Genomic DNA, 24,908 nt, shown 5'->3' with positions numbered 1-24,908 from the left:
CGTCCATAATGCTTTTTTCCTCTGTATTTCTTCATTCATCCATTTCACATCTACCTTATTTACCCTTCTGACCCTTGAAATACATTTAGACATTGTTTCTGCTAGACAGTTCTTGAATATCACCCAAGCTGCATTGATCTCCTTTCCAGTCAATTCCTTATTCAATGCTACACCTGCAAGCTGTCTCCTGAGCTTCTCATAATCACCAGCCTTGTAGTTTCATATATACCCTTCTGTAATATCTTCTGCTGCCTGCACCTTTGTAAACGTATATTATTTTTTCTTTAATCTATTTCTAATTCTTTATAGCTTTGCTCTAATGCACTTTTTTGTCTCTTATCCTTTCTCATTTACTCTACTGCATACTATGATTATCCACCTTCCGTATTTACTAGTCGAATGTCTATGAATACTGGAAATTTATTTGTCAGACTCTGCCACCAATATATCATTTAATTGGCATAAGACTAAATAAAACTTCCGATAGATTTCCCTCTCTCTCACGAGTGAAGTTTCTTTTATCAATGTTTACTTTAGCAGTCGTGGTTCATAAGTAACTGAACTGCGTTTTGATTGCTTAAATTATTTCCCGCTCACAAGTCGAATTTATTTAATGAACAGTGCAGTTGTAAAATAAAAGATCAGGCAGCACTCTTTTAACAAATAATTAAAACACATTTATTTACAAATTATACATGAATTAAACAATAGGGAGATTGCTTTCTCTATCCATTTATAAAATCTTTAGCATAAATTAGAACCTTTTTACTTTAACACTAATTCACTTCAACTCACAATCTTATTTACTCTTCGCTTACAAATTCAACTTATTAAACTTCTAGTTTACTTGCAAAGAGGTTAGCTAACTCTCTGTTAAGTTATCTTTATGCAATTTTTATATCAACTTCCAATATGCCAATCGATTCTCTTAATGACACTTACTGCTATTAACCAAATTCTTAAAAGTCTTTCTATAACATACTATAAGAAAAATTGTACAGAAGTATGAAACTTACAAAGGCTCTGTATCGCACATTCAGTCAAAAGTCTTGCACAAAAAGTTCTAAGGCAATTCTTTCATCGCAGATCTTGAGCTTCCTCAGGAATGTCTGGCTTTAGTAATATCTCATCAGGAAAATAGCCGGCTGTGGGCTGCGGTACTCGCACAGCTCCGGCAAAAGGTTTTTCTCCCACGGTGAAAAGAAAAACTTCCGAGCGAAGCTGCTTCGGGTAATTTACATTGCCTTTTCTCCTCTGCTTTGGCTCGCCGAAAATGCCTGGACGACTGCCATCTCCAATAGCTCGAACTGCCGCCAACTCTTAACCAGTTGCGAGTTGGCGGCATTCAGACACCACAGCGATCTCTCTCTGGTATCTGGAAGCCTTTCTTTCTTCGGCAATGTCTGGAAGCCATCTCTCTGGTCTGGAAGCTCCTCTTTGGCAGCGACTGGAACCAGGAAGCCCTTTATGCTTGGCTCAGTCCCATTTATTTTGCGATCTCATGACCTTGCACTAAGGGTAGGTAAACCGCAAAGAATTCGGCACGACTCTTTTATCTTCTTTTAAGTTTAACCTGCTCTTTGTTTTCCTCCGTGCAATCTTTTGATCGTATTTTGCCGGGCACGGAAACTTGTCTCTAAAACTGGCGGACCTTTTTCATACTTTGCTTCTCCTTTCGGGGCCTCGGAAACTTCTCTAAACCTAGCGGCACTCTTAGATACTATCTTTAAAGGTGTTAGCGCGGTAAGCAACTCTTATATACAAAACTAGTAAACAACTTTTCCTGCGCTCTTACACATACCTATATACACATACAAAGTTTCCCTGGGAAAGCATTTCCTTTGTTTTTGACATTAAAACAGTAAATACATTCACTTCCCACAGGGTTAACTACATTAATCTTTTGCAAAATATACCTAGAAACTAACAAGGTTATTTACAGTTCTCATGGGACTTGACCTATGTAAAAAATCGATGTAAAGTGCTTTGATAATTTTAAGCTACATCGAGTTTTTACACTTCTGTCACAGAGGTCCTCGCATTACTGGCAACCACTCAAGTAATCACTTCACTCTCACCAACTGGGGGGTGATTTGACACTTCATTTATAATAATGTCCTCTGAGATGATCAAATCCAAGACTTTCAATCCTCGTGTGCCCTTTTTCCATACTGCCTGAGGTAGTTGTCACTCAAAAACTCAAGAAACTCATTTTCTTTACTTCCAGTTGCTATCTCATCATCACAGTCTATATGCCATAATTAAAATCACCCTTTTCTTATTTGTTTGGCTAATTTGATTATACATCATTTCATGGTCATTACCAGGTCTATAACAACATCCAGTTAAGTATATCATTCTATTAACCTCCATCTCACACCATACTGCCTCAAAACCACTGGCACTATTTCCCTCTTACATCTCTACCTTGCATGGATATAACTCTTTCTCTATCATCAATAGGTGAGGAGTGGTTTCTTTGCGTGGAGGGTGGTTGAACTGTGGAATGCATTGCCTGATAGGGTGATGAGAGCAAAAATGGTCAATGTATTTAAGGAGTGGTATGATAGACTTTGTGTTTCCTAGGAAGGACCTCTCGTGATGAGTCTTGACTCCTTGGAGGTCTAAATAATAATAATAAACTATTTCTGTATCCTATTTCTAACCAATCTCTCTCTCTAGTACCTTCACCACAACTCCAAATATACAGATTGGCCCATAATTTGCCACATAGCTAAAAACTCTAGTGTTTTTCTTTGCCTTATTTGCCAATTTCTGCTTATACTCCACATTTGTTTTCCTTACCAAGTCATTTTCCTGGCTTGTTCTTTATACTCTTCATGTAACTGATTATGACCATTAGGAATTATGGACATGTTAACACAAGTATGTCACAAGTGTCTCTCAAGAGTAAAATGATTATTACCATTATTCTTCTTGTACTGCCTCCAAGGTACCCTCTTCCAGATTTCATGCTTAGCCCCTCATTCATCCTTTTGACCTTCAAAATACATTCACATATTGATGTTGTTATGTATTTCTTTGTCAGTTCCAAAGCAACATCTATTTCCTTATCACTCAACTCCTCATTTCATGCTATAGCTCCATCTTGTCATAATCACCATCCTGTACTTCTATATATATATATATCCTTTCCTCACAGAAGAAAGGAAATATGTATGATCACTCTCACCAACTGGAAGAAAGTGCAAAACCCAACTCACAATTACATCCTCTGATGAAATGATCAGATCTAAAACTCTTGATCCTCGCGTGCCCTCCTTTACATTTTGCCTGAGATAGTTAACTCTCAAGAACTTGAGAAATTCATTTTCCATATTGCCAAATGCTATATCTTCCAACATCAACATCCAACTAAATATGTCTTCCTGTTAACCACCACCTCGCACAACACTGCCTCATAACCATTGCCACTATTTACTTCTTTCATGTCAACCTTATGTGGACATAATTCCCTTGCTATCATCCACAGCACTCCTCCTCCCCTTTTGTCCTTCCTATCCTCGTGAAAAATACTGTATCCTTCCATTTCTATTCCTGTAGGATATCATCTTCATTCAATTATGTTTCACTTATTCCAATGATTTTGGGGTGAATAAATCCATTCAGTGAAACCATTTTATCTTCCTTATTTCTGGTACTTCTGTGTTTGTAAACAAACACAGCAGTTCATTTTTAGGTCTATAGCGAGTCCTATCCAAGCCACTTGTTGATTGTGTTTCCCTCACTACACTTGTTCTTGTCCAATCTCACCTTTATCACTGCTTACCACAAGTATCCTATCAGTCTCAACTTCCCTACCTCCATCACAAAATACTCCATCTCTGTATACACATGTACTTTCAACATCCACTCTCTCCCTGTCTACCTGGGATTTCCCTGTTCCTCTTGCATATCTCTTGTGCTACTACTGTTTCCACTGCCATTCACTTCTGCCTCTTCAGTTCCACTCTCTTGATCTTTCACTTCATCTCTTGCTTGCATCACACACACACACTGCACTTCCATCTATCAACTTTCTCCAGTGCACACACTCCAAAACCATTCAAATGTAACCAGTGTCACTTGTATAATTCCATTCTTCCCTCAGACACATGCCCTATATCCACAAACTGCACTCCCTTCTCCTAACACAACTCCTAGCATACTATTCATGATTCTGGCTCTCTGTCTCAACTCATTACTATCATACCTCAACAAGACATTGACAGTCTTGTTCACTACACACTGTTATCTTTCACTCTTCTCAATAACCTCCTGATATTTGCCCTTACATGCTCCTTATGTACACTTAGATCATATGTCTACACAACCACCACTAATTCTCTTGCTCATTTCTGCTTCATATCCAATGCCTTAATTATCCTAATCATTCTCTCCCCTGGATTATAGACCTTATGGACTCGCTCATTAATTAATCTTCTAACTATGGAGATTCCATAGTTAGAGGATTAGCTATCCTGGAATCACTTGTCACCTCTTTTACCCTTTTTTCTTTCATTTTATTCTTTTGCACACACTTTCATTAGTTTCCACTAAATGTCTAACATCACTCTGCGTATTCCTAATTTCATTTTTCATTTTGAATAACTGTTTCATCAAATCTTCCATTCCTACAATTTCACACACCATCACTCCCATAGTCTTGCTACCTCCCTTTATGCTGCGTCTTACTTCCATTTCCTCATTCATACTTCCTTTAGTATGCGTATGAGAACTTAGATTGAAAGGGGAAATTTAGTATGCAAAGAAAAAAAAATGGAATTTATCTTCAACAACATGTGGCTACCTTAAATCAGAAGTATTAGATCTGGTAAACACATGAGAATTTTCCATATCCAATTTTTCACTTTCTCTCTGTTTGGGGAGATTGATCATGCAATTTTGATGTGGGAGGTATTAAAAAAACAGGAAGAGGATAGATAATGCAAAAGGTGATCAGTAGGCTTGTGAGCAATACAAAGCAAGAGGTGACTAACATAGTGAGCAAGGCAAGATAGGATTATCAGAGAAGGGTCAAAAAGTTCTTTCACTTTGTGGTGAGAAAAAGTAAGAATGATCGTAGAAGAATGTTATTGCACTGATGGTAGGTAAGTTTCATAATAATGCTTCATTGTATGAGCAATAGCAAGAGAGTAAAAATTAAATTAATGTGTTGAACTTACTAATATTTTGCTGGTTTTCTTCCATCTAGATAGAAAAACCAGCAAAATATTATTTATTTATTTATTTAATATACTTTAATTTCTACATAGAATTTGCTGTAGGCCTGAGAGTCTATTTTTAGAATCTGCATATTGTTGCATTAATTTGCCAAAAAGTAATAGACAAATTAACTTATTGGTTTTTTACCAGGACATTAGTTCTACTTCAGGTACAGTTTGAATTGTTTTTAATGATTTAGTTAGTGCTTGTCACAGGTATAAGTTATGCATCTGAAGATGCTGGGTAGAAAACCAGCAAAATGTTAGTAAGATTCAATAAATTAATTTTTTTTTCCTCTCTTGGTGTTGTTTATACCATGGAGCATTATTATGAATAATTGACAAAACCTAAGGCTTTCTCTGTGTATATGGTAGGGAAATGATAAAGAAATAATTGAATTACTATAATAAATTTAGGTGATTATAGGCGTGAGCAGATGGCATCAATGGCAGTATCATATTAAAAACGAGGATATTAGGAAAGAACTTGACATTGTCAGCATCCATGAATGCGTTAGCAGAGCTAATCTCAGGTGGTATGGTCACTTAAACAGAATGGGCGAGGAAAGATTAGCAAAACAAGTGTTCTCTGCCAGGTTGGCAGGAAAACGACCGAGAGGAAGACCAAGATATAGGTGGATTGATACGGTACAAAGTGCTTTAGACGATAGAAATATAAGATCTGATAATATTGGAGTGTTGACAAGTAACAGACTGATTTGGAGGAAAATTGTAGATAGGAAATTAATAATGATGTAATTTTTTTCATGTAGTACTATCATATCCTGTACACCCCTTGAGGGTACATGGCAGGAATTTGATGATGATGATGATGATAATAAATTTAGTTTAATCCTTTATCCAAGTGTAAGCAAACAAAGTTTGTGCCTGAAAATATCTTCAGGACTGAGGTAAGGTGGTGCAACTCCGAGTAAAGGTGGACCAAGCTCTTATCACTCCTTGTCTCAGTATCTCCGATAATGCAAAGCACATCTCCTTGCGGACATGTGTACTACTATGCATTAAGGGAAAGGCCACTACCCAGACCAGTTTCGACCTTTATTGAGGTCTTGTTAGTGGGAGGCAGACCCAAAAGTGGAGATACTAAGGCAGAAGCAATAGGAGGGGTCATATTTACCTATACAAGTTGCCAACAGGTGTACTACCTTATTATTGAATTACTCTGGATTTAGAGAAAGATGTTGGAAGTTTATTTTGCACTTGGTTAGACTATAATAAATTTAGTTTAATCCTTTTATAATAGTTAGTTTAATCCTTTTATAATAGTTAGTTTAATCCTTTATCCAAATGTAAGCAAACAAAGTTTGCACCTGAAAATATCTTCAGGACTGAGGTAAAGGGGTGCCACCTTACCTCAGTCCAGAGTGGAGTACGTGGACAAAGAGGGCCGTGATGTCGTGTGGAAATATGTTCTGTAAGAGCAAGATAGTGTCATTGTCCATACATGCCCAGAAGAAACAAGAAAAAATTAATACCCCATTATGCCCACTCACCCAGAATTTATGGCCTGCCCAAAATACACAAAGCAGACACACCATTACATCCAATTGTTGAAGGAATTGACAGCCCAAATTATCACTTAGCCAAAAAATTAGCAGCCACACTCAAGGAATTGGTAGGTCAGTCCCCTTCCTACATAAAAAATACACAACATTTCATAAATAAAATTTAAAAACATTATATTCAATGACCAAGATTTATTAGTCAGCTTTGACATAACTTCCCTTTTTACCAATGTCCCAATCAATAACACTATCTTACTCTTATAGAACATATTTCCACATGACTTCACGGTCCTCTTTGCCCACATACTCCGCTCCAGATATTTCTTGTGGCAAAACAATTTTTACCTTCAAAAAGAAGGTACAGCCACGGGCCCCCTCCCCGAATCGCTAACTTATATATGGAAGACTTTGAGCAACGTGCTCTAGAGACAGCATGTCTAAAGCCCAAAATTTGGCTCAGATATGTAGACGATATTTTCGCCATTTGGCCCCACGGCCACGACACACTAAATACATTCCTTAGCCACCCAAACAAACAACACAAATGTATCCAATTCACCATTGAAATGAAAAAAAAAAAAAACAACTTCTGTTCCTTGACACAATTATCGCACGTCTTCCCTCTGGCTGTCTCTCCTTCTCAGTCTACTGCAAACCTTCATACACAAAAACTAGGTGTCATAAGCACCCTTAAACACAGAGCTCAAACTATTTGTTCTAATGAACAAGCTCTAAAGCAGGAATACAGGATCATCAACCAAACATTTACAGAAAATGGATACAGTAAAAAAACTATTCAAAAGGTCCTCCACAAAGATACCAGTAAGAACAAAAAAAGATTTCAGGAATGCTATTGCCATTCCTTATGTTAGAGGCATTTCTGAAAAAATTGACAGAACATTATGCAAATACAACATTAAAACCACCTTTAAACCTCCGAATAAGTTGAGACACCTACTCAGTTCTTCTAAAGATCCTCTTCCACACCTAGCCCACCCAGGGGTATATAATGCACATGCAACATACCATACATAGGGGAAAGAGGGTGAACTATCCCAATTAGACAAGACGAACACAAACGACATTATATACCTCCACTTTGGAAAAACTGGCCTTTCTGATCACACACTCCAAACATACCACAGAATTGATTGGAAAAATATCAAGTCCCTACACTGTACCAAAACCTGGTTTGAGAGGAAATTTAGAGTCATGTGAAATGCTCAAACATAACCCAAATCTCAGCAAAAATGATGGCCTAACCATTCCAAGAATGTGGAGGACCTTATTTACAACCTGGATAACAACCTAAACAAGCCGAAGAAAAATCCCACTACAAGAAGACCTGGTGAAGTGTTTGTAACATTCAACAGCAACTGAAGGAAATCATATTATAACAATCAGAATTGTACAAATCCAGAAGAATATTAATACATGAGGACTTTAGCAGTTTATTGTAGTTGTATTTTTTTTTAATATATATTTATTTTATTTTATTTTTTTATCGCTAGAGGTCATGCTAGGAAAAAGGATTAATTAGCTACATAGATTTAGTTTACCAGTATACAGGGCCAAAGCATGTAGCTTGGTTCCTTATACGCATGTATTATCCTTCTGATGATGACCTCGATACAGGGGTCGAAATGTCAAGTGTTATTTTATTAATAAAATAATCTTTTAAACTCGTGTGTTTTTGTGTCCCTAAATTTATAAATATGAATGCTGATCACCGTGTAACCTTAAAATAAAAAAATGATATAAAGTATAGTGATAGCTTGTGTTAGTAAACTTCTTTTTCTAGCTAGTAGATTTAAGTTGTATTTCTGAAGCCCTGAGCATCATCAGCATAGTACAGATAACTCTGGTGGCACAGAGGTTTTCTTTATGAAGTGGATAAGAGCAGACTTATCTGGCATGTTCACGTTTATTGTAAAATATATCTGAAAAGATATCTAAAGTTCTTGCAAATAGAATTTCCATTACACCTCCATATATATTAAGGATTAACTTCATATCCTAGAGCATAGATGGTGAACCTATGGCACACAATCAACAATTTTCAGGTGATATCCTTTTATACGCTTATAAATTATTCAACTTTTTTTTAATTATTACAATACATACAAGTTAAATTTTGTTTTACACCAGAGAGCAGCTATGAAGACATGCATATGATTGAGGTATTAACAAAAGATCACGCGACCCAAAGACATAGGCAACTGACAAGTGTTGTGTTGAAATGCTAATTCTCTTCAACTGAATTCCATAACATCTGAAACTGTCATAACAACATTCACTATATATTTCCTAGTTTTAACACATTCACGACAGGGTGTCATTTATTTCTGATGGAATTTCTCATTACCAAGCGGGCTCAACTCGCAAAGTTTCAACCCATGGTTAAATTTTATTCCTGCTTGTTTGCTTTTGAGCAGACAGGCGAACTCACGTATGCATTTTATGTACAGCGACCATATTTTTTTGGAGAAAATAAAGGACAAATCAGAAATTGTTTCATAATAAATAAATAAATAAATAAAAAAACAGGTTGCGTTTATTTCTTTCACTAAAACTAAAAAGCTTTATAATGTTTGTTGTAAAATATAAGCATATATTATTATTACTTGACACCTCCGGGGAGTCCAAAGACTCATCGAGGGAGGGCATCTACTCTACAACTCTCCATCTCCACAATCCACCAACGGCATCTACCACTACCACTTTCACAAACATCAAAGGCCACGGTGGGATTCGAACCTGCAGCCTTTTGGCTGGAGAGTGGATATGCTAACCACTCGGCCAACCAGGCCAGCCACTAATTTATGTGAGCACAGCATATCCTTCGTTAAGTAACTGCTGTGTTATGATTTTTAACATTTTATAATTATGAACTAAAATGTACAAAAATTAAAATACTAATAGCTGGTAAAAAGATATACAAAAATATTAATACCACATCATCCAGGTGAATCACCACAATTTAAATCTCACGTCTGCTGTGTAGATCATTATAATTGTATTAAGGTACATAGATTATCCATTGCTTTCAGTGCAACAGATATCTTCTGTTCCCTTCAGAGTTAACTCCTTCTAGGAATTAGACTTGCACACACAATATATGCTACCTAATGCTTATGCAACCAAATCTACTTGACCCACTCGCATTCGACAACCGAGCACGCATCTTATCTGCGCATAAAGCTAGTAATGTAAGTAGTGCTAATATCCCCCCCCCCCTTGGCGGGATATTAGCACAGTTATATCTGTTTAACCACAGTTCATTTTAAATATTATTTGTTAAACAAACCTAGCCTGAAAATGAACCAACAGAAATGTAAATGTTCATCTTTTGAAGCAGGATTTAAATTGCATGTTGTGCAGTTTGCAGAAGAACATAATAACAGTGTTGCTATAAGAGAATTTGGTGTAGCATAGAGTAATATGAGACTTTGGTGTAAGCAAAAATATACATAGCATTTTAAGCAATCATATTATTTCTTTAAAAAATTTTAATTGTGAATACTGCACAAAAGGATGAACTTTTTTTAATAAATTAGTTTTGTGGTTTAAAAATTCATAAAACTGTATTCAATTCGTGTCAAAGTTCCATTTGGTATAAATTCAATGTTTCGATTTTTCACTGGTACACATATTTTTCACTAATGAAAATACTTGTTCAATGGGGTCATTAGATCCAGGGAGACATAAGCAAAATTCAACAATTTTTTAAATGTTTTTAAAAGACACGTGTTTATCTGCCAAATATTTAAAATATTCAACCCTACTACGTCATTTTTTCGCCATTCTTCGATCTTTTCACTGGTGACCAGGAGTGTAGTCCTAAAAGAAATAGTGCCAGGGCTCTACCTTGGAAACAAAAAATTCCAGAGCATGAAGTGTGGCATTATTATTATTATTATTGCGATGGCTATATGGCAGAGAGAGATTGCCTTGTTTTCTGAAACAAAAATGACAAGAGCAGCAAGCTGTATTTTTTGACTGAAAGCTGGAAATGCATTATAAGTCTCATTATTATAATTTATTATAATGAATTTAAAAATTTTGATAGTTTTAAAAAAGTACCAGGGCGTCACCCTGCCGTGCCCTGGCCCGACTACACCCCTGCTCGTGACCTAACTTTTAATACATGAAACTTCATCAAATAGTTCGCCGTCATTTATATTTAAGTTCCAGTGACTGGAAATGAACAAAACGCTTTCCTTGATCTTTGCCCATAGGGGGATTTCTTGTAGTAGGACCCATTCAAATACTTCCATTTCCACAAAAAGCTGTTCAGTTATTTAAATAATTAATGCAGGTTTCGTAAAATTTATGAATTGCATCTTTAAATATGTTGGCATTAATATTAAATTTACTATTTCAATTCACAAAATGGCCATTTTAGAATAAAAAATAAATCTAAAGGACAGAGCAGTGAAATAAAGGACATATGGTCACTGTAATTATATGGCATGTTTCAATTAGTGGTAGAATTTTATTCGAAGTTAGTCTTTGTGATCTGTCATAATGACATCAAGAATTTCAAAAATGCAATAAAACAAGCACTTATTTCATGTAATTGAAAAATTGGACAATGGTTTTTAGTTAGATACTGTGTTTCAGTGCAGTTAGGAACTGAGATTCAGAATTCAGTTGACAGAAAAAATACTCTTTAGCAGTCAGCATGGATTTACTAAAGGAAGATTGTGCTTTAGCAATATGCTTGCTTTTTATAATAAAGTGACAAGTGCATTGGATAAGGGTGTTGCATATACAGTGGTATATTTAGATTTTGCAAAGATGTTTGATAAATTGCCATACGACAAGCTGATAATTAAATTGGAACAGATGGGGGCTGAACAGTAGATTAGTTCGCTGGATTGGAGATTTGCTGTCTGAGAGGTATCAGCGAGTTGTCTATGGAGGAGCGATATCCCAAAAGAGGAAAGTTACTAGTGGTATCTCAAGGGTCTGTTTTGCTTCCATTTCTGTTTAATTTGTATGTAAATGATATATGGAGAGGTCTGAATAGTGATATGCAGTTGTTTGCAGATGATGCAAAGTTGGGCAGAGCTGTCAAGAGTAGAGAGATGCTGTAGGTTCCACTCATTTACCCATTCAGCCAGTGTATCCAAGGAGTTGGATACACAGGCTGAATAGGTAAATGAGTGGGCATGTCAATTCAATGTTTCAAAGTGTAAGGTTTTGAAATTTGGGAAGCAGAGATGGGATGTAAAGTACACAATTGGTGGAAATATCTTGGAAGAGGTAGAGGAGATGAGACATCTGGGTGTGATTGTAGACAAGGACCTAAAATTTCTGGAACATGTTACTAAAATTGTAAAGATAACAGAGCGGATAACAGGAATGATGTGGAGGACACTGACTTGCAGAAGTAAGGATGTTATGGTTCCTTTGTATAAGGATTTGATCAGGCCACATATGGATTACTATGCACAGATCTGGTCACCTAGTTTCAAAAAGATGAAGATGCGTTGGAAAAAGTTCAGAGGCGATTGACTCAGGTGGTTTCTAGTCTCTGGAATGTAGAGTATGAAGACAGATTGACGAAATGCAATTTGCAGAAATTGGTGATAGAAGGAGGAGAGGGATATTATCGAGACATATAAGCTGTTAAGAGTTTATTATCAGATTAATGTTGGGGAGGTTTTGCACGGAATGGGTGAGGATAGCAGGAGAACAAGAGGTCATCCCTGAAAGCTGTATCAGGAGGGTATGAGCAAGGGATTGAGGAGCAGGTTTTTTGCACGGAGAGTGGTGAGTGATTGGAATGCATTGACCAAGAGTGTGGTGAGCGCAGAGATAGTGAATATATTTAAGGCACGGTATGATAAACTGTGTGTATAACAGTGGACCTCCCACGATGAGTCTTTGACTCCATGGCTGTTTTTATAATAATAATTATAATATGGTTGCACCGAAACACAGTTGTTGACTTGAGTCTGTACAGCATAGTTTCTGTGGGAGGGAACAATAATGGTGCAATTAGAGACAGCTGGAATAAAAACAGCGCTAACTAATGAATCAAACTATTTGTTGAGAAATATATTACACAGACTGCAAAAGCCTCTGTGCCTTATTCAGGGATACAATAAAGCTACACTTGTTTTTCTTGCATCTGCAATATAATGGCTTTGGGGAGGGTATGTTTTTAACCGAGGGGGAGCGAGTTACTATCGCCTTGATGTGGGCATGTTTAAAACAATTTTCGTGTGCGAGGTAATATGCAAAACTTTTTGACATCTTTTTTCGTAAAGTAAAATCAGGGGTGCAAGTTATACGTGAGGGCAAGTTATATTCAAATAAATACGGTAAGCATTTAGCCAACAAGTTAGCTTCCCCTGCTCAGCTGACTTCAATGGTGAGTTATAATGCATAAATATTTTTCTCACTACCGTTTTTTTTTTTAAATCAATTATTTTCAATTAAATTCAATTTAATAATACAATAATAAATTTTATATTGAATAATATTATAAATAATTATTTATAAATATTATGTTATTATAAATTAATATATTTTCTATTAATTTTCCCCTACTAAAAACTGCCTGGTACATCATCAACTAGATTTGTAAATTTTTGGCACGCGTCAGCACGGCAGCAACTCGATTTGTAAACTTTTGGCACACGCACATAAAAAGATTTGCTACCACTGTCCTAGAGTATATAAACTAAATTGCATTTTACTCTTTCTTTTAAGGTTACACAGTGATCAGCATTCATATTTAAAAATTTAGGAACACAAAACACGCGTGTTGAAATAATTATTTTACTAATTATTAATAAAATAACACTTGACGTTTCAACCCCCTGTATTGAGGTCATCATCAGAAGTTATACATGCGTATAAGAACCAAGCTACATGCTGTTGCACTCTATAAAGGTAAATTAAATCTATGTTGTTAACTATTCTTTTTTTAGCCTGACCTCTAGTAATATAAAAAAAAAATACATATATATATATATAAAATAAATATATATATATATATATATATATATATATATATATATATATATATATATATATATATATATATATATATATATATATATATAAAATAAATAAATGAAAACTACAATAAACTCTGCTAAAGTCCTCATGTACTAAGATTCTACTGAAATTGTACAGTTCATATTGTTATACTAAGATTTTCTTCTGGATTTGTGCAGTTCAGGTTGCTATTGAATGCTCAGGGGGGGAAAAAAGTGTAGGGACTTTGTACCTTTTCAATCAATTCTGTGGTATGTTTGGAGTTAGTGGTCAGAAAGGCTGGTTTTTTCAAAATGGAGTATTTAATATGTCGTTTGTATTCATCCTTCCTGATTGGGATGGTTTGTCCTATTTCCACTATGTATGATATGTTACATGTGCATTGTATTTTGTAAACCCATGGGTGGGCTAGGTGTGGCAGATGATCCTTGGAAGAACTGAGTAGGTGTCTTAATTTTGTCGGGGGTTTAAAGATGGTTTTGATGTTGTATTTGTGTAGTGTTCCGTCTGTTTTTTCGGAAATGCCTCTAACATATGGTATGGTATGTACTGTATTTGGTAGCAGCAACATCTTTTTCTGTTTTCAGCATTACTTCTAAGATGGGAGTAACAGGTTCTTTTATATCTATCTCAATGGCTTTAACAGGCCTTTAAGGCCCACAGCCCTCCATGCATGCTTGGATTTCGTAACCGAAATAAGAGGATAGAATGGTCACCCTCTATGCCTTGAAATGTTCCTGGCTGTATCCCTGTGTGTGTTCACAGGATCGGTTTGCCTGCTTGCGGGATGAAAAACGCCAGATAAACTGGTGGAAAAAACCCTGCTGTCCACGCCCAAGACCGGCTAACTTGGCTATGGCTGAGGAAGATCCTTCAGCTCCTCACGTCAACGGGAATCGAACCTAGGACCTTCCCCAGTCATATGGTTGCGAAGCGCAGTGCCGCTATGCTAACCGTGCAGACGGTTCTTTTATATGTTTTAAGGTATTGTCAACAGAAAAATAAGAGATCATTCTTAAAATATTCAAGTTTTCAGGCAACATTTGCTTAAGCTGTTTGAAAAGACCAAGAAGAAACTGTCTTGCTCTATTACTAAGATTTTGCTCATCATTTTGTGTTATTTTATTTTGTATCATCAACTCTGAAATTTTTCTTTCAAATCTGTAACCAAGATTTGGTTTGGGATTCAAATAGTCATCAGTCTCTGACTCTAGAGGGTCGACTGTGGATGATGATAGCACTAACATATTAGCAATAGAGCGAATCAAATGAGAAAGGTCTTCAAATTTTCAGAGGAGTGTCATTTTTGTTGATAGTTTGATACAGTTCTTTGTATGCTGCTTATCTTGAAGAAAAATGTGAAAACCACTTATACGTTTCGGCAACTAAAAATTCTAATTTTCTTGCGAGAGATTCTACACAAGTGTGAGACATTGCCAGTTGTAATGAATGGCATGCACATCTAATTAAAATTAAGGAGAGAATATATGCCTTCAGTTTTTCATAAACTCCATTATTGACACTAACCATAATACTGGCGTTGTCTGTACCAGTTGCAATGAGAATTTTAATGTCCAGTTTTTTTTTTTTTTTTTTTTTTGTCAAAAGCTCTTTTTTCAGTGCAGCCACAATACCACTAACATCACACTTTTCTAGAACCACCATACTCAGAAATGTATGCATAATTTTGTTGAATTTCTTGCTATAATAAATGATGGCCATTCCTAAAATCTTATTTACTGTGATATCATTTGATTCATCTATTAGCAAGCTGAAATTTTCATCTCCAATGTCTGCAATTAGATCTTCAAAATGCTCACTTAGAATATTCTTTACAATTGCAGAGCACTTGGTTTTGTGCATTTTTATCTTTGGCATAATTTGACTGTCTGGGATAATATTTTTGCCCAGATCTACTAGATGATTGCAACTGTTGAATGATGAATGACAACAAAGAAATAATGCTAAGCTGCCTTCAAAGTTCCCTGTCTAATCAGACTTTTCTACAAGCATATTTGTAATTGGAACTGCAGCAAGATGTTTCTTAGTTTTTACTTTGCTTTACAAGCTGACAATATTTAGCAGCTATATCACATCTGCAAAACAAAACTTTTGTAGCATCACGAGGAACTTCATACAGCCATTTAGTAAACATTCCCATTTGCAACCACTCCCTCCTAAATTTTTGCTCGTAAGCTTTATTTGTCTCTTTGCACATTTTTGGTTTACAAAAATTTTATAAAGAGTTGTCTCTTTGTACAACTCTTTACTGCAAGGAATTACGATCAGTCCTTGAAAACTTCCCACTCACTAGCGTAACTACCAACCAGAACACTGTGCAACAGACTTACTTATAGCAGTACTATCAACTTCAAGGCAACAAAATGGCAGACTGTTAGGCCACGTGACTGACTGATGTCATTGCACGTTTGAAACGTGTGATGACAATTCTTTATCAAATGAGAACATCTGGAAAACCTTTAAAACAATTTCTTTAAGAGTAGGTTATAAAAACAACTAAAAAAAGCTGAAACAAGGTCTGAAGGAGCTAAATTTGGCACTAGCTGCAAGATTAAAATTTTTTGAGCTAGGGAAGAAAAAAAGGAGCTATATCTAGCTCCAAAAGAGCTAAATTGGCAATGACACTAGTTATATGCTGTGATAGTAGTAGGTGGAGGATTAGGTCCAAGAGGAAGTGCATTGGGTATCTAGGAGTAGTATGTCCTCCGGTGATAAGTCTGGCACTCCTTGGAGGTGTTACATGATATTCTATTATTACTGTTGTTGTTTATTATCACATGAGCAACTCCATTTATTAATATCACATGAGCCTTAAACTGTATGCTTAACACTATTCATGTGATATCTATCATATTTCAATTTGAACTCATTCACAGTCATGGCACCTACTACAGACTCTGGCAACCTATTTCACTCATTTATCACTCCCCATGTAAAAAATCTAGTCCTCACACAAGGATGACCTCTAATTCTCCCACCAAAAGGCATGTGTTCTGAAAAATTTTCTTTGTTATCAATCCTGTAAAAATCTTTCAGTGATTTGTATGTCTCATTCATATCATCCCTTTTCCATCTATCAACCAATTTTTGTAGCCCACAAATCTTTAACCTGTCTTCATGAGGTACATTCTGTACACCTGCCACTCCTTGTCACATGCCTCTAGCTTCTCTCCACCTCATTCCCCCAAAAAACCCAGTGACATCATCTATCTGTGCATAGATTGGGGGTCTTATTAAGGCCTTATAAAGATATATAAACAACCTGCTTATCAGGGCATTCCTCAGTAACCAAATCCAATGAGCTGTTTTTACCACTTTTGCAGTATGCCTTCATGTGCATGCACATTTATGTGACATCGATACTCCATTCATTTGTTGGTTTTAGAGATTCTCAACAGAGGATAGGATTCAAGCTATTTACTTTTTTTTGCTTATTCTAATTGAAAAGTTTATTTTCAGGACATGGTATTTTCTGTTGTTTAGCAGACTTGAAGCTAAAAAAGTCTTAAAAATATATTGTACTAATTACATGTTAATCATTTTACATAATATATTCATCAGTCGTAATTTATATAGTATCCAGTATTTTATAACTTAAATTTTATATAACTTAAATTTCAGCTTAGCTGAAATTTAAATTATATAACCCTTCTTTGTTGTTTACAATAAACTCTGAATGAGAGAGTATAAAAGGATAACCTTACATGCATTTATTTATATATATATATATATATATATATATTGGGCTTGCTTTCTCTATATATAAATGCTTTCTTTTGTTTGTGGCCTCATACGATTTAAACCATTTTGGCTTAAAACAAGCTGAATATAATTTGTTTCGAAATGTTTTAATTTTTCATGCACACACCACAGTGGTAAAATAAGTGTTGGGACATTCCTATTTTTCAATGAAATATTGATATGTAGATTCCTATCCCCACATTTCCTATACTGCTGTATGGCAGATATATCCCAGAGACAGCTGTTCATTTATATGCTGTCATTGACATATGGAGATTCCAAAACCTATTCTTGAAAAGAAGTGTTATCTCTAGAGACCATATCAGTTCCATGATTATTGCTGATGGGCAGATAGGACAGTGCACCAAAATTTATGTAGAATCACACCATCACGTCTGTTACAGTTCAACAGATTTTGTAGTTCATGAGCTTCTTCTAGGAACAGTCTTTGTGATTTAAACCAGGGGGTCTGCGTATTAACTTTGCTTCTTTTTCACCCGATGAATTGCCTTCATCTAAGGCTTGTTGTTCATATTTATGAATTTAGGGACAAAACACACGTGTTGAAAAGATTATTTTACTGATTAATAATAAAATAATAACTTTACGTTTTGACCCCTATATTGAGGTCATCTTCAGAAGGATACATGTGTATAAGAACAAGCTACATGCTGTTGCACTCTATACAAGTAAATTACATCTACGTTGTTAATTAATCTTTTAGCCTGCCCTCTAGTGAAAAATAATAATAAATAGATAAATAAAATAAACAAAAATAAAATAAAAACTACAATAAACTCTGCTAAAGTCCTCACGTACAAATTATACAGTTTATATTGTTATATTACGATTATCTTCTGGATTTGTACAGTACAGGTTGCTATTGAATGTTCAGGAGGGGAGAAAAAAAAACACTTCGCCAAGTCTTCTTGTATTGAGATTTTTCTTCGTGGTTGCTATGAAGGTTGTAGATGGGTCCTCCACATTCTTGGAATTGTTAGACCATTTTTATTCAGATTCGGATCATGTTTGAGCATTTCACATGCTTCCTTGAATTTCCGCTCGAACTAGGTTTTGGTGCGGTGTAGGGACTCGGTACCTTTCCAGTCAATTCTGTGGTATGTTTGAAGTGCGTGGTCAGAAAGGCCGGTTTTTCCAAAATGGGGGTATTTTATGTGACGTTTGTGTTCATCCTTTCTGATTGGGATGGTTCGCCCTGTTTCCCCTATGTATGGTATGTTACATGTGCAATCTATTTTGTAAACCCCTGGGTGGGCTAAGTGTGGTAAGGGATCCTTGGAAGAACTGAGCAGGTGTCTTAATTTTGTCGGGGGTTTAAAGGTGGTTTTGATGTTGTATTTGTGTAGTGTTCTGTCTGTTTTTTCTGAAATGCCTCTAACATATGGTATAGCAATAGCATTCTTGAAATCTTTTTTGTTATTAGTGGTATCTTTGTGGAGGATCTTGTGAATGGTTTTTATACTGTATCCATTTTTTATAAAGGTATGTTTGATGGTCTCATATTCATGGTTAAGAGCTTGTTCATTTGAACAAATGGTTTGAGCTCTGTGTTTAAGGGTGCTTATGACTCCTAGTTTTTGTGTTGAGTGGTGATAAGAAGTTTTGTGTATGTACTGGCCTGTGTGTGTGTGTGTGTAGATTTGCGGTAAACTGAGGAGAAGAGACATCCTGAAGGAAGAGGTGTGATAAGTATGTCTAGGAACGGGAGAGAGTTGTTTTTTTTCTATTTCAATGGTTAATTGGATGCATTTGTGTTGTTTGTTCAGGTGTCTAAGGAATGTTTCTAGTGCTTGGCGGCCATGGGGCCAAATGGTGAAAATATCGTCGACATATCTGAGCCAAATTTTGGGCTTTAGGCACGCTGATTCTAGAGCTCATTGCTCAAAATCTTCCATATAAACGCTTGCTATTGGGGGGGGGGGAGTGGTGAGCCCATGGCGATACCCTCTTTTTGAAGGTAAAAATTGTTTTGCCACACAAAATATCCGGAGCGGAATACTTGGGCAAAGAGGGCTGTGATGTCGTGTGGAAATATGTTCTGTAAGAGTATGATAGTATCATTGATTGGGACATTGGTGAAAAGGGAAGTTATGTCAAATCTGACTAATAGATCTTGGTCGTTGAGTGTAATATTTTTAATTTTGTTTATGAATTGTTGTGTATTTTTTATGTAGGAAGGGGTAATATGAATCCAGAAGGTGTAATATGATTGAAGTGTGTGCAATTTAGGTTTCAACATAAAATTATATTTCGATACTTATTTAAACACTATTTGTGATTTATGTGAGCAGACTTGGATCATTGATTAAGTGGAAAACTTAATAACTGGAGTTTAAGGCACTCTTTGCTGTATGTTCACATACTGAATAATTAGATCTCCATTTTGTGATAGTGTATGTGCATATTTTAGTATAAAGTGTATATCTTTATAGGTGAATCTTTATGATCGTTCACTGATGCCTGGAGATGTTGTACGACGCTTGATTAAAGGGAAAGATACTCAGCTTGGATATTGTAGGAATACTGATGTAAAAGCTACAGTACAAGTAGTTGGAACAAAACAAGTAGTAGTTGCAGTTAGTACAAAAGATTTAAAACCATTAGAGGTATGATAAATAACAGCAGATTTTATTAATATTAAATTAATAAAATACAGGTAATATGTTATTAATAACTTGTTAATGGATATTAACATCACATAATGCTATAATCTGCCTTAATGCTTAATAATAAATTTTGTAAAAAATTGAAGATAGTTTTGCAAATTGTCTCCTCTGCTGCCCAGTTTCAATATAGAAAGTTTACAGTATGAGCTGTTAACTGTTCTGCTTAAACTTTCCATCTGGTTTTAGTATGCCAATGATGTGTTTATAGTATTTGGCCTTTGTTCAGATAGCTTCCATTCTTTCCTTACCCACATGCTTAAATTAAGTTGCCATATAGAAAGAAAATATCACGCATTCTGAAATTACTCAGTATAATTGTATGCTGATGGTGGGAAGGATAGATCTGACGCTGCTCCTCTTGAGCTTCAGTCTTTGACCTTCAAGTATATTAAGGGACCTTTAACAAGTCTCTACCAAGTCCAGAGACCATTTCCAAATCAGTTAGTAGCAATAACAAAAGAAAACATCTGAGACAGCCATTAACATGTAACATTCCATCTTTCCTAAGTATGGATTGATACATGAATGTTCTGTTGGAAATTGTTCTTATTTATCCAAATGGGTTTAGAAGAATCAATATGCAAAAATCTCGCATAAATATTTTATTATGTTTGTTTTTACAATGTTATGTATATTGAGTGAAAAATTCATTAATAAGGAATACATTTTGTTATATGATAAAGTAATCTTTAAAAATATATGTATTACCATGACTGTAATGTGGTTAAGCAGTTGTGTAATGAAAGGAGACTTAAATTACTTTAAGCAATAAACTTGCTTATTGTAATATAGTAATTATGCACTATTATGACATAGAGCACTGTAGTAAGGACAGCCATATTGTTACTTGAGTGTTGCTTTGAATCATTGGTAATGGGCATACATGTTAGTTGTTGTTTTTAGAACAACTGTTGCTGGGTAACTGGAATGCCAGCCAGCAGAGTAGATAAGCAAGGAAAGAGAACCGAAAAGTTAGAATAAACGACTATATTAAGTTTTGTGATCTAGGCAAAGTTTTATATGCAATTTTCATCAGATTTCCAGTGTATTCAAAATGCTTTGAATACACTGGAAATCTGGGCAAACGAAAATGTTGTAAAGTTGGGCATGTTGACATGATTAGAGATTTAGCGGCATATTATATTAGCAGGGTTACGCTACAAGAAACTGAAGAGGCAAGGGATCTTGGTGGATAAGAATTTAAAGTTCAAAGGTCACATAGCAAAAGTTGCAAATACAACTAAGAGGATAATTTCTATGCTGAAGCAAACCTTGACATGTAAGGATAAGGAAGTAATTTTGCCTCTTTATAATTCTTTGATAAGACCACACTTGGATTACTGTGCTCAGGTTTGGTCTCCAGGTTCCAAGGGGATAAAGAGCTGTGGAAAGGGTGCAAAAAAGAGTTACAAAGATTATATCCGGATTATGGGATTTAGATTATGAGGACAGATTGTGAGTACGTGGATTACAGACTCTGGTTAACAGGAGAAAGAGGAGTGATATGATATAGGTCTATAAACTTTTGAATGGGAGTTATAGCATTTCAAATAATGAAACTTTTCATTATATGGAAGGCAGAGAGAGCAGAGCCGGCGCTAGGGTCTTTAACGCCTGCATGCAATTTCTATCTAAGCACCCCTGTAACGATCCGGGAGTGTGTGGTTCTTTTACGATAATAAAAATTTAAATTATTTGAAATTTCTTAAATAAATTTTTTAACAGAACAGCCACACATTGGTTCCCTAAATGTAACGAACCGGGAGTGTTGACTAGGCAGGATAATTGTTAAAAACCTGTATATTCAAAAAATTCTCAAAAGTTAAAGCAAATTTTGATAAAGCCACTTCACTTTAATTGTTAAATATAATGATACAGGGATTATATATAGCCTTCCCACTGACCCGAATCACTAACAAAATTAAAATGAATTTTAATTAAAGTTAAAATTTATTTGAACTAAAGTTTAAAAAATTCTTCCATTTTACAAGTTACTAAATTCTTAGTAACTTGTAATAATTTTTATAAGTGAAACTATCTTTTAGGAAACTCAAGATAGATGAGAAAATAATAAAATAATTCAGAAATAATTAGAATATTTAATAAGTATTCAAAAAATATCTTTACAGAATAACAGAAAATAAATTAAATTACAGAAATATACTTGAAATTTTTTTTATTAAAATTTTAAGGTTTTTGAAATAATGGTCTTAACGTCTAATTCCGCACATATATCATTTTCAATAGCTATTAACGCCAAACTAACAAGCCTTTTTTGTGACATACTTGTTAAGTAGGTTTTAATCAATTTCAACTTGGACGTTCACCGCTCGCTACACTGGTTAATAGTATTCTTAAAGCAATTGAAAAGTTGGGGAAAGATAAATTATTGGACACAATAAAATTAAGAATATCGAAAGGGCTTTTGAATATTTAAATTATCCTTCCGAAAAATATCCCGGAAAGCACATAACTCGTCATATAGTTCTATTGCATTTATGTTTTTATTGTCGCCGTCCTTCAAGAGAATCTCTAAATCTTAGTTATCAATTTGTAGTAATCTATACAAGATATTGAAATTATCGTATCTTTTAAGTTGTTCAAAATGTTCTATTAATGAACACATTGCAATGTCTAGAAGTGTATAAAACACATTCGCTCTAAATTTATCTTCTGGCGATTGTGGCGTTTCATCATGATGCTCGTAGTCAAATTGTCGTGTCTTCTTTCGTCGTCGAACTTCCGTACCAGTTTTAAATTCTTGTTCTCCATCCACCTCTTCACTCAATTATTTTGCCGTTTTTAGAACTTCTTTAAAATTTGTATCTGATCGATACTCTTGTAAGAATATTTTTAAGTTTTCGATAGATTTCTAAAGCAAGTGTAATGTTCATATTTTTGTCTTGAAGCATTTTAGTCATAGGGTTTATTCTGTTAAGTAAATCATACCAAGTTATAAGAGAGCAAATAAATTTGTAGTCCTTTATTTTAGCACATAATGTTTGTGCTTCATGCTGAGTTTCTTTATTAAAAGTTTCATTATTTAAAATTTCAAAAATTGCATCATAAATTTCTCCTAACTGATATCGTAGAGGGCGGATTGCATTAATTTTAATTTCCCATCGCGTTTCTGATGGCTGTTTCAATTTAATTTTTTTTTACGAACTTTAAAAGGATTGCCCAATGTTTGTAAGAGAATGAAAAGAATTGTATATTTCTTGAATAATTGCAAAGAAACTAATTGTATCTGCATTCGCTTTGGCTGCATCGTTAATGATTAAATTTAGAGTATGAGCAGCACATGGCACGTAAAAAGCTAGAGGATTTTTGTTCAAAAGCAAATTTTGGAGCCCATATTTGCCCCATTGTCATACCCTTGACCTCGCACGTCTTCAATGGGAATGTTCCATTTTTCCAGTTGTTCCATTATTGTTGCACATAAACCAGATATTTTTTGCAGATATTGCAGATTCCACATGTCCTGTGGAATCTGCAATATCTGCAAAACCTTAAACATTTTCCCTGATCTTGACAATTCCATTGTCACAGGAAACAAAGTGAATAGTAATGGTTATTTGTTCTGTTTTACTTGCATCAGGTGTGCAGTCTAAAATTATGGAATAATATTTAAATTTTAGAATTGTATCCCTGATTGCATTACTTAAAGTTTCCAATATTTCATTTTGGCTGTCTTTACTCAAACGGTGTACTCTATTGTTTCGTTGTAGGGCCCTTTCAACATGATTTTCCATAATGGGATCAAACTTCCGAAACAGGTCGACTAATTTTAAAAAATTGCCGTTATTTCTTTCATATAATTTATCAGATGATCCGCGAAAAGCTAAATTTCGGCTACCAATGAATTTTATAATTTCAATCAAGCGTTCTAAAGCACTCGTCCAATGGTTCTTTTCCATTTAACACATGCTTTGAGTTTGGAAATCAATAGTAGTTTTTTTTTTTTTTTTTTTTTAATTTTTATCAAGTTCCTTCCATTTTAAGAAATTTTTCATGTGAGTTAAACTAGTCTCATGTCTATGTAAAGTTATACTTGCATTTCTCCAATCGTTATAACCTTCTACAAGACTCAGTGGGTGATTCAGTAGGTGCAACAAGTTTGCAACAGAAGCAAAAAACAGAATTTAAAGTTTCAGAATAAATGAGCCATGTTCTTGGCACGAGCTCCTGTTTTCCATTTTTCTATTATAATACGTGTTGCCAAATTTACGACCATATGTATCGCTGGGATATATTATATTTTTATTTTGAACAGGCCCCATTTCAATTAAAACAACTCGTAATTTTTCATCAATATTTCCACGTTTACCTAGATTTTCTAAATTCACAGAGACTTACAATGTGTTAGTTTCGTGGTCAACTACAACTAAATCTTGTTGTAGTTGACTAAATCCTAACTATTTATCACTTAAATCATGTTCAATTATCTTGTTCAATAGTTGCAATAGTACCTTCATGCAAACTGGATGATGTGCACTGTTCTTCAACTCTGATTTCTAATGTATCGAGTTGGTTACAATCTGCATCAGAATATTTTAATATTTTAACAAATTTATTAAGCGCCCCAGTTGTTTCTTAATATCTGCTTCTTTCGCAGCATGACGCTTATGATTTTGTGCACCGGATAACTTTTTTTAAATTTTTTATTCCATTTCTATTTTATACCCACAAGAAAT

At 35.0% G+C, this 24,908-nt stretch overlaps 1 protein-coding gene across 1 annotated transcript in view; it reads left to right on the top strand.

Annotated features, from left to right (window-relative positions):
* The window catches only part of LOC150108966 ((E3-independent) E2 ubiquitin-conjugating enzyme UBE2O-like), a 360,964-nt gene that overhangs the window by 4,136 nt on the left and 331,920 nt on the right, over positions 1-24,908 (top strand). The window contains exon 2 of the mRNA XM_090411140.1: positions 19,981-20,154. Within this exon, the coding sequence (XP_090267266.1) occupies positions 19,981-20,154 (174 nt within the window). The remainder of the gene's footprint in view (positions 1-19,980; positions 20,155-24,908) is intronic.

The sequence above is a fragment of the Typopeltis vanoorti genome, chromosome 2, assembly GCF_054136105.1.
Source record: "Typopeltis vanoorti isolate ZY-2024b chromosome 2, IOZ_Tvanoo_1.0, whole genome shotgun sequence".
Classification (NCBI taxonomy): Eukaryota; Metazoa; Arthropoda; class Arachnida; order Uropygi; family Thelyphonidae; genus Typopeltis; species Typopeltis vanoorti.
The sequence above is the reverse complement of the archived record's forward strand: the minus strand, read 5'-3'. Positions and strand labels throughout refer to the sequence as shown.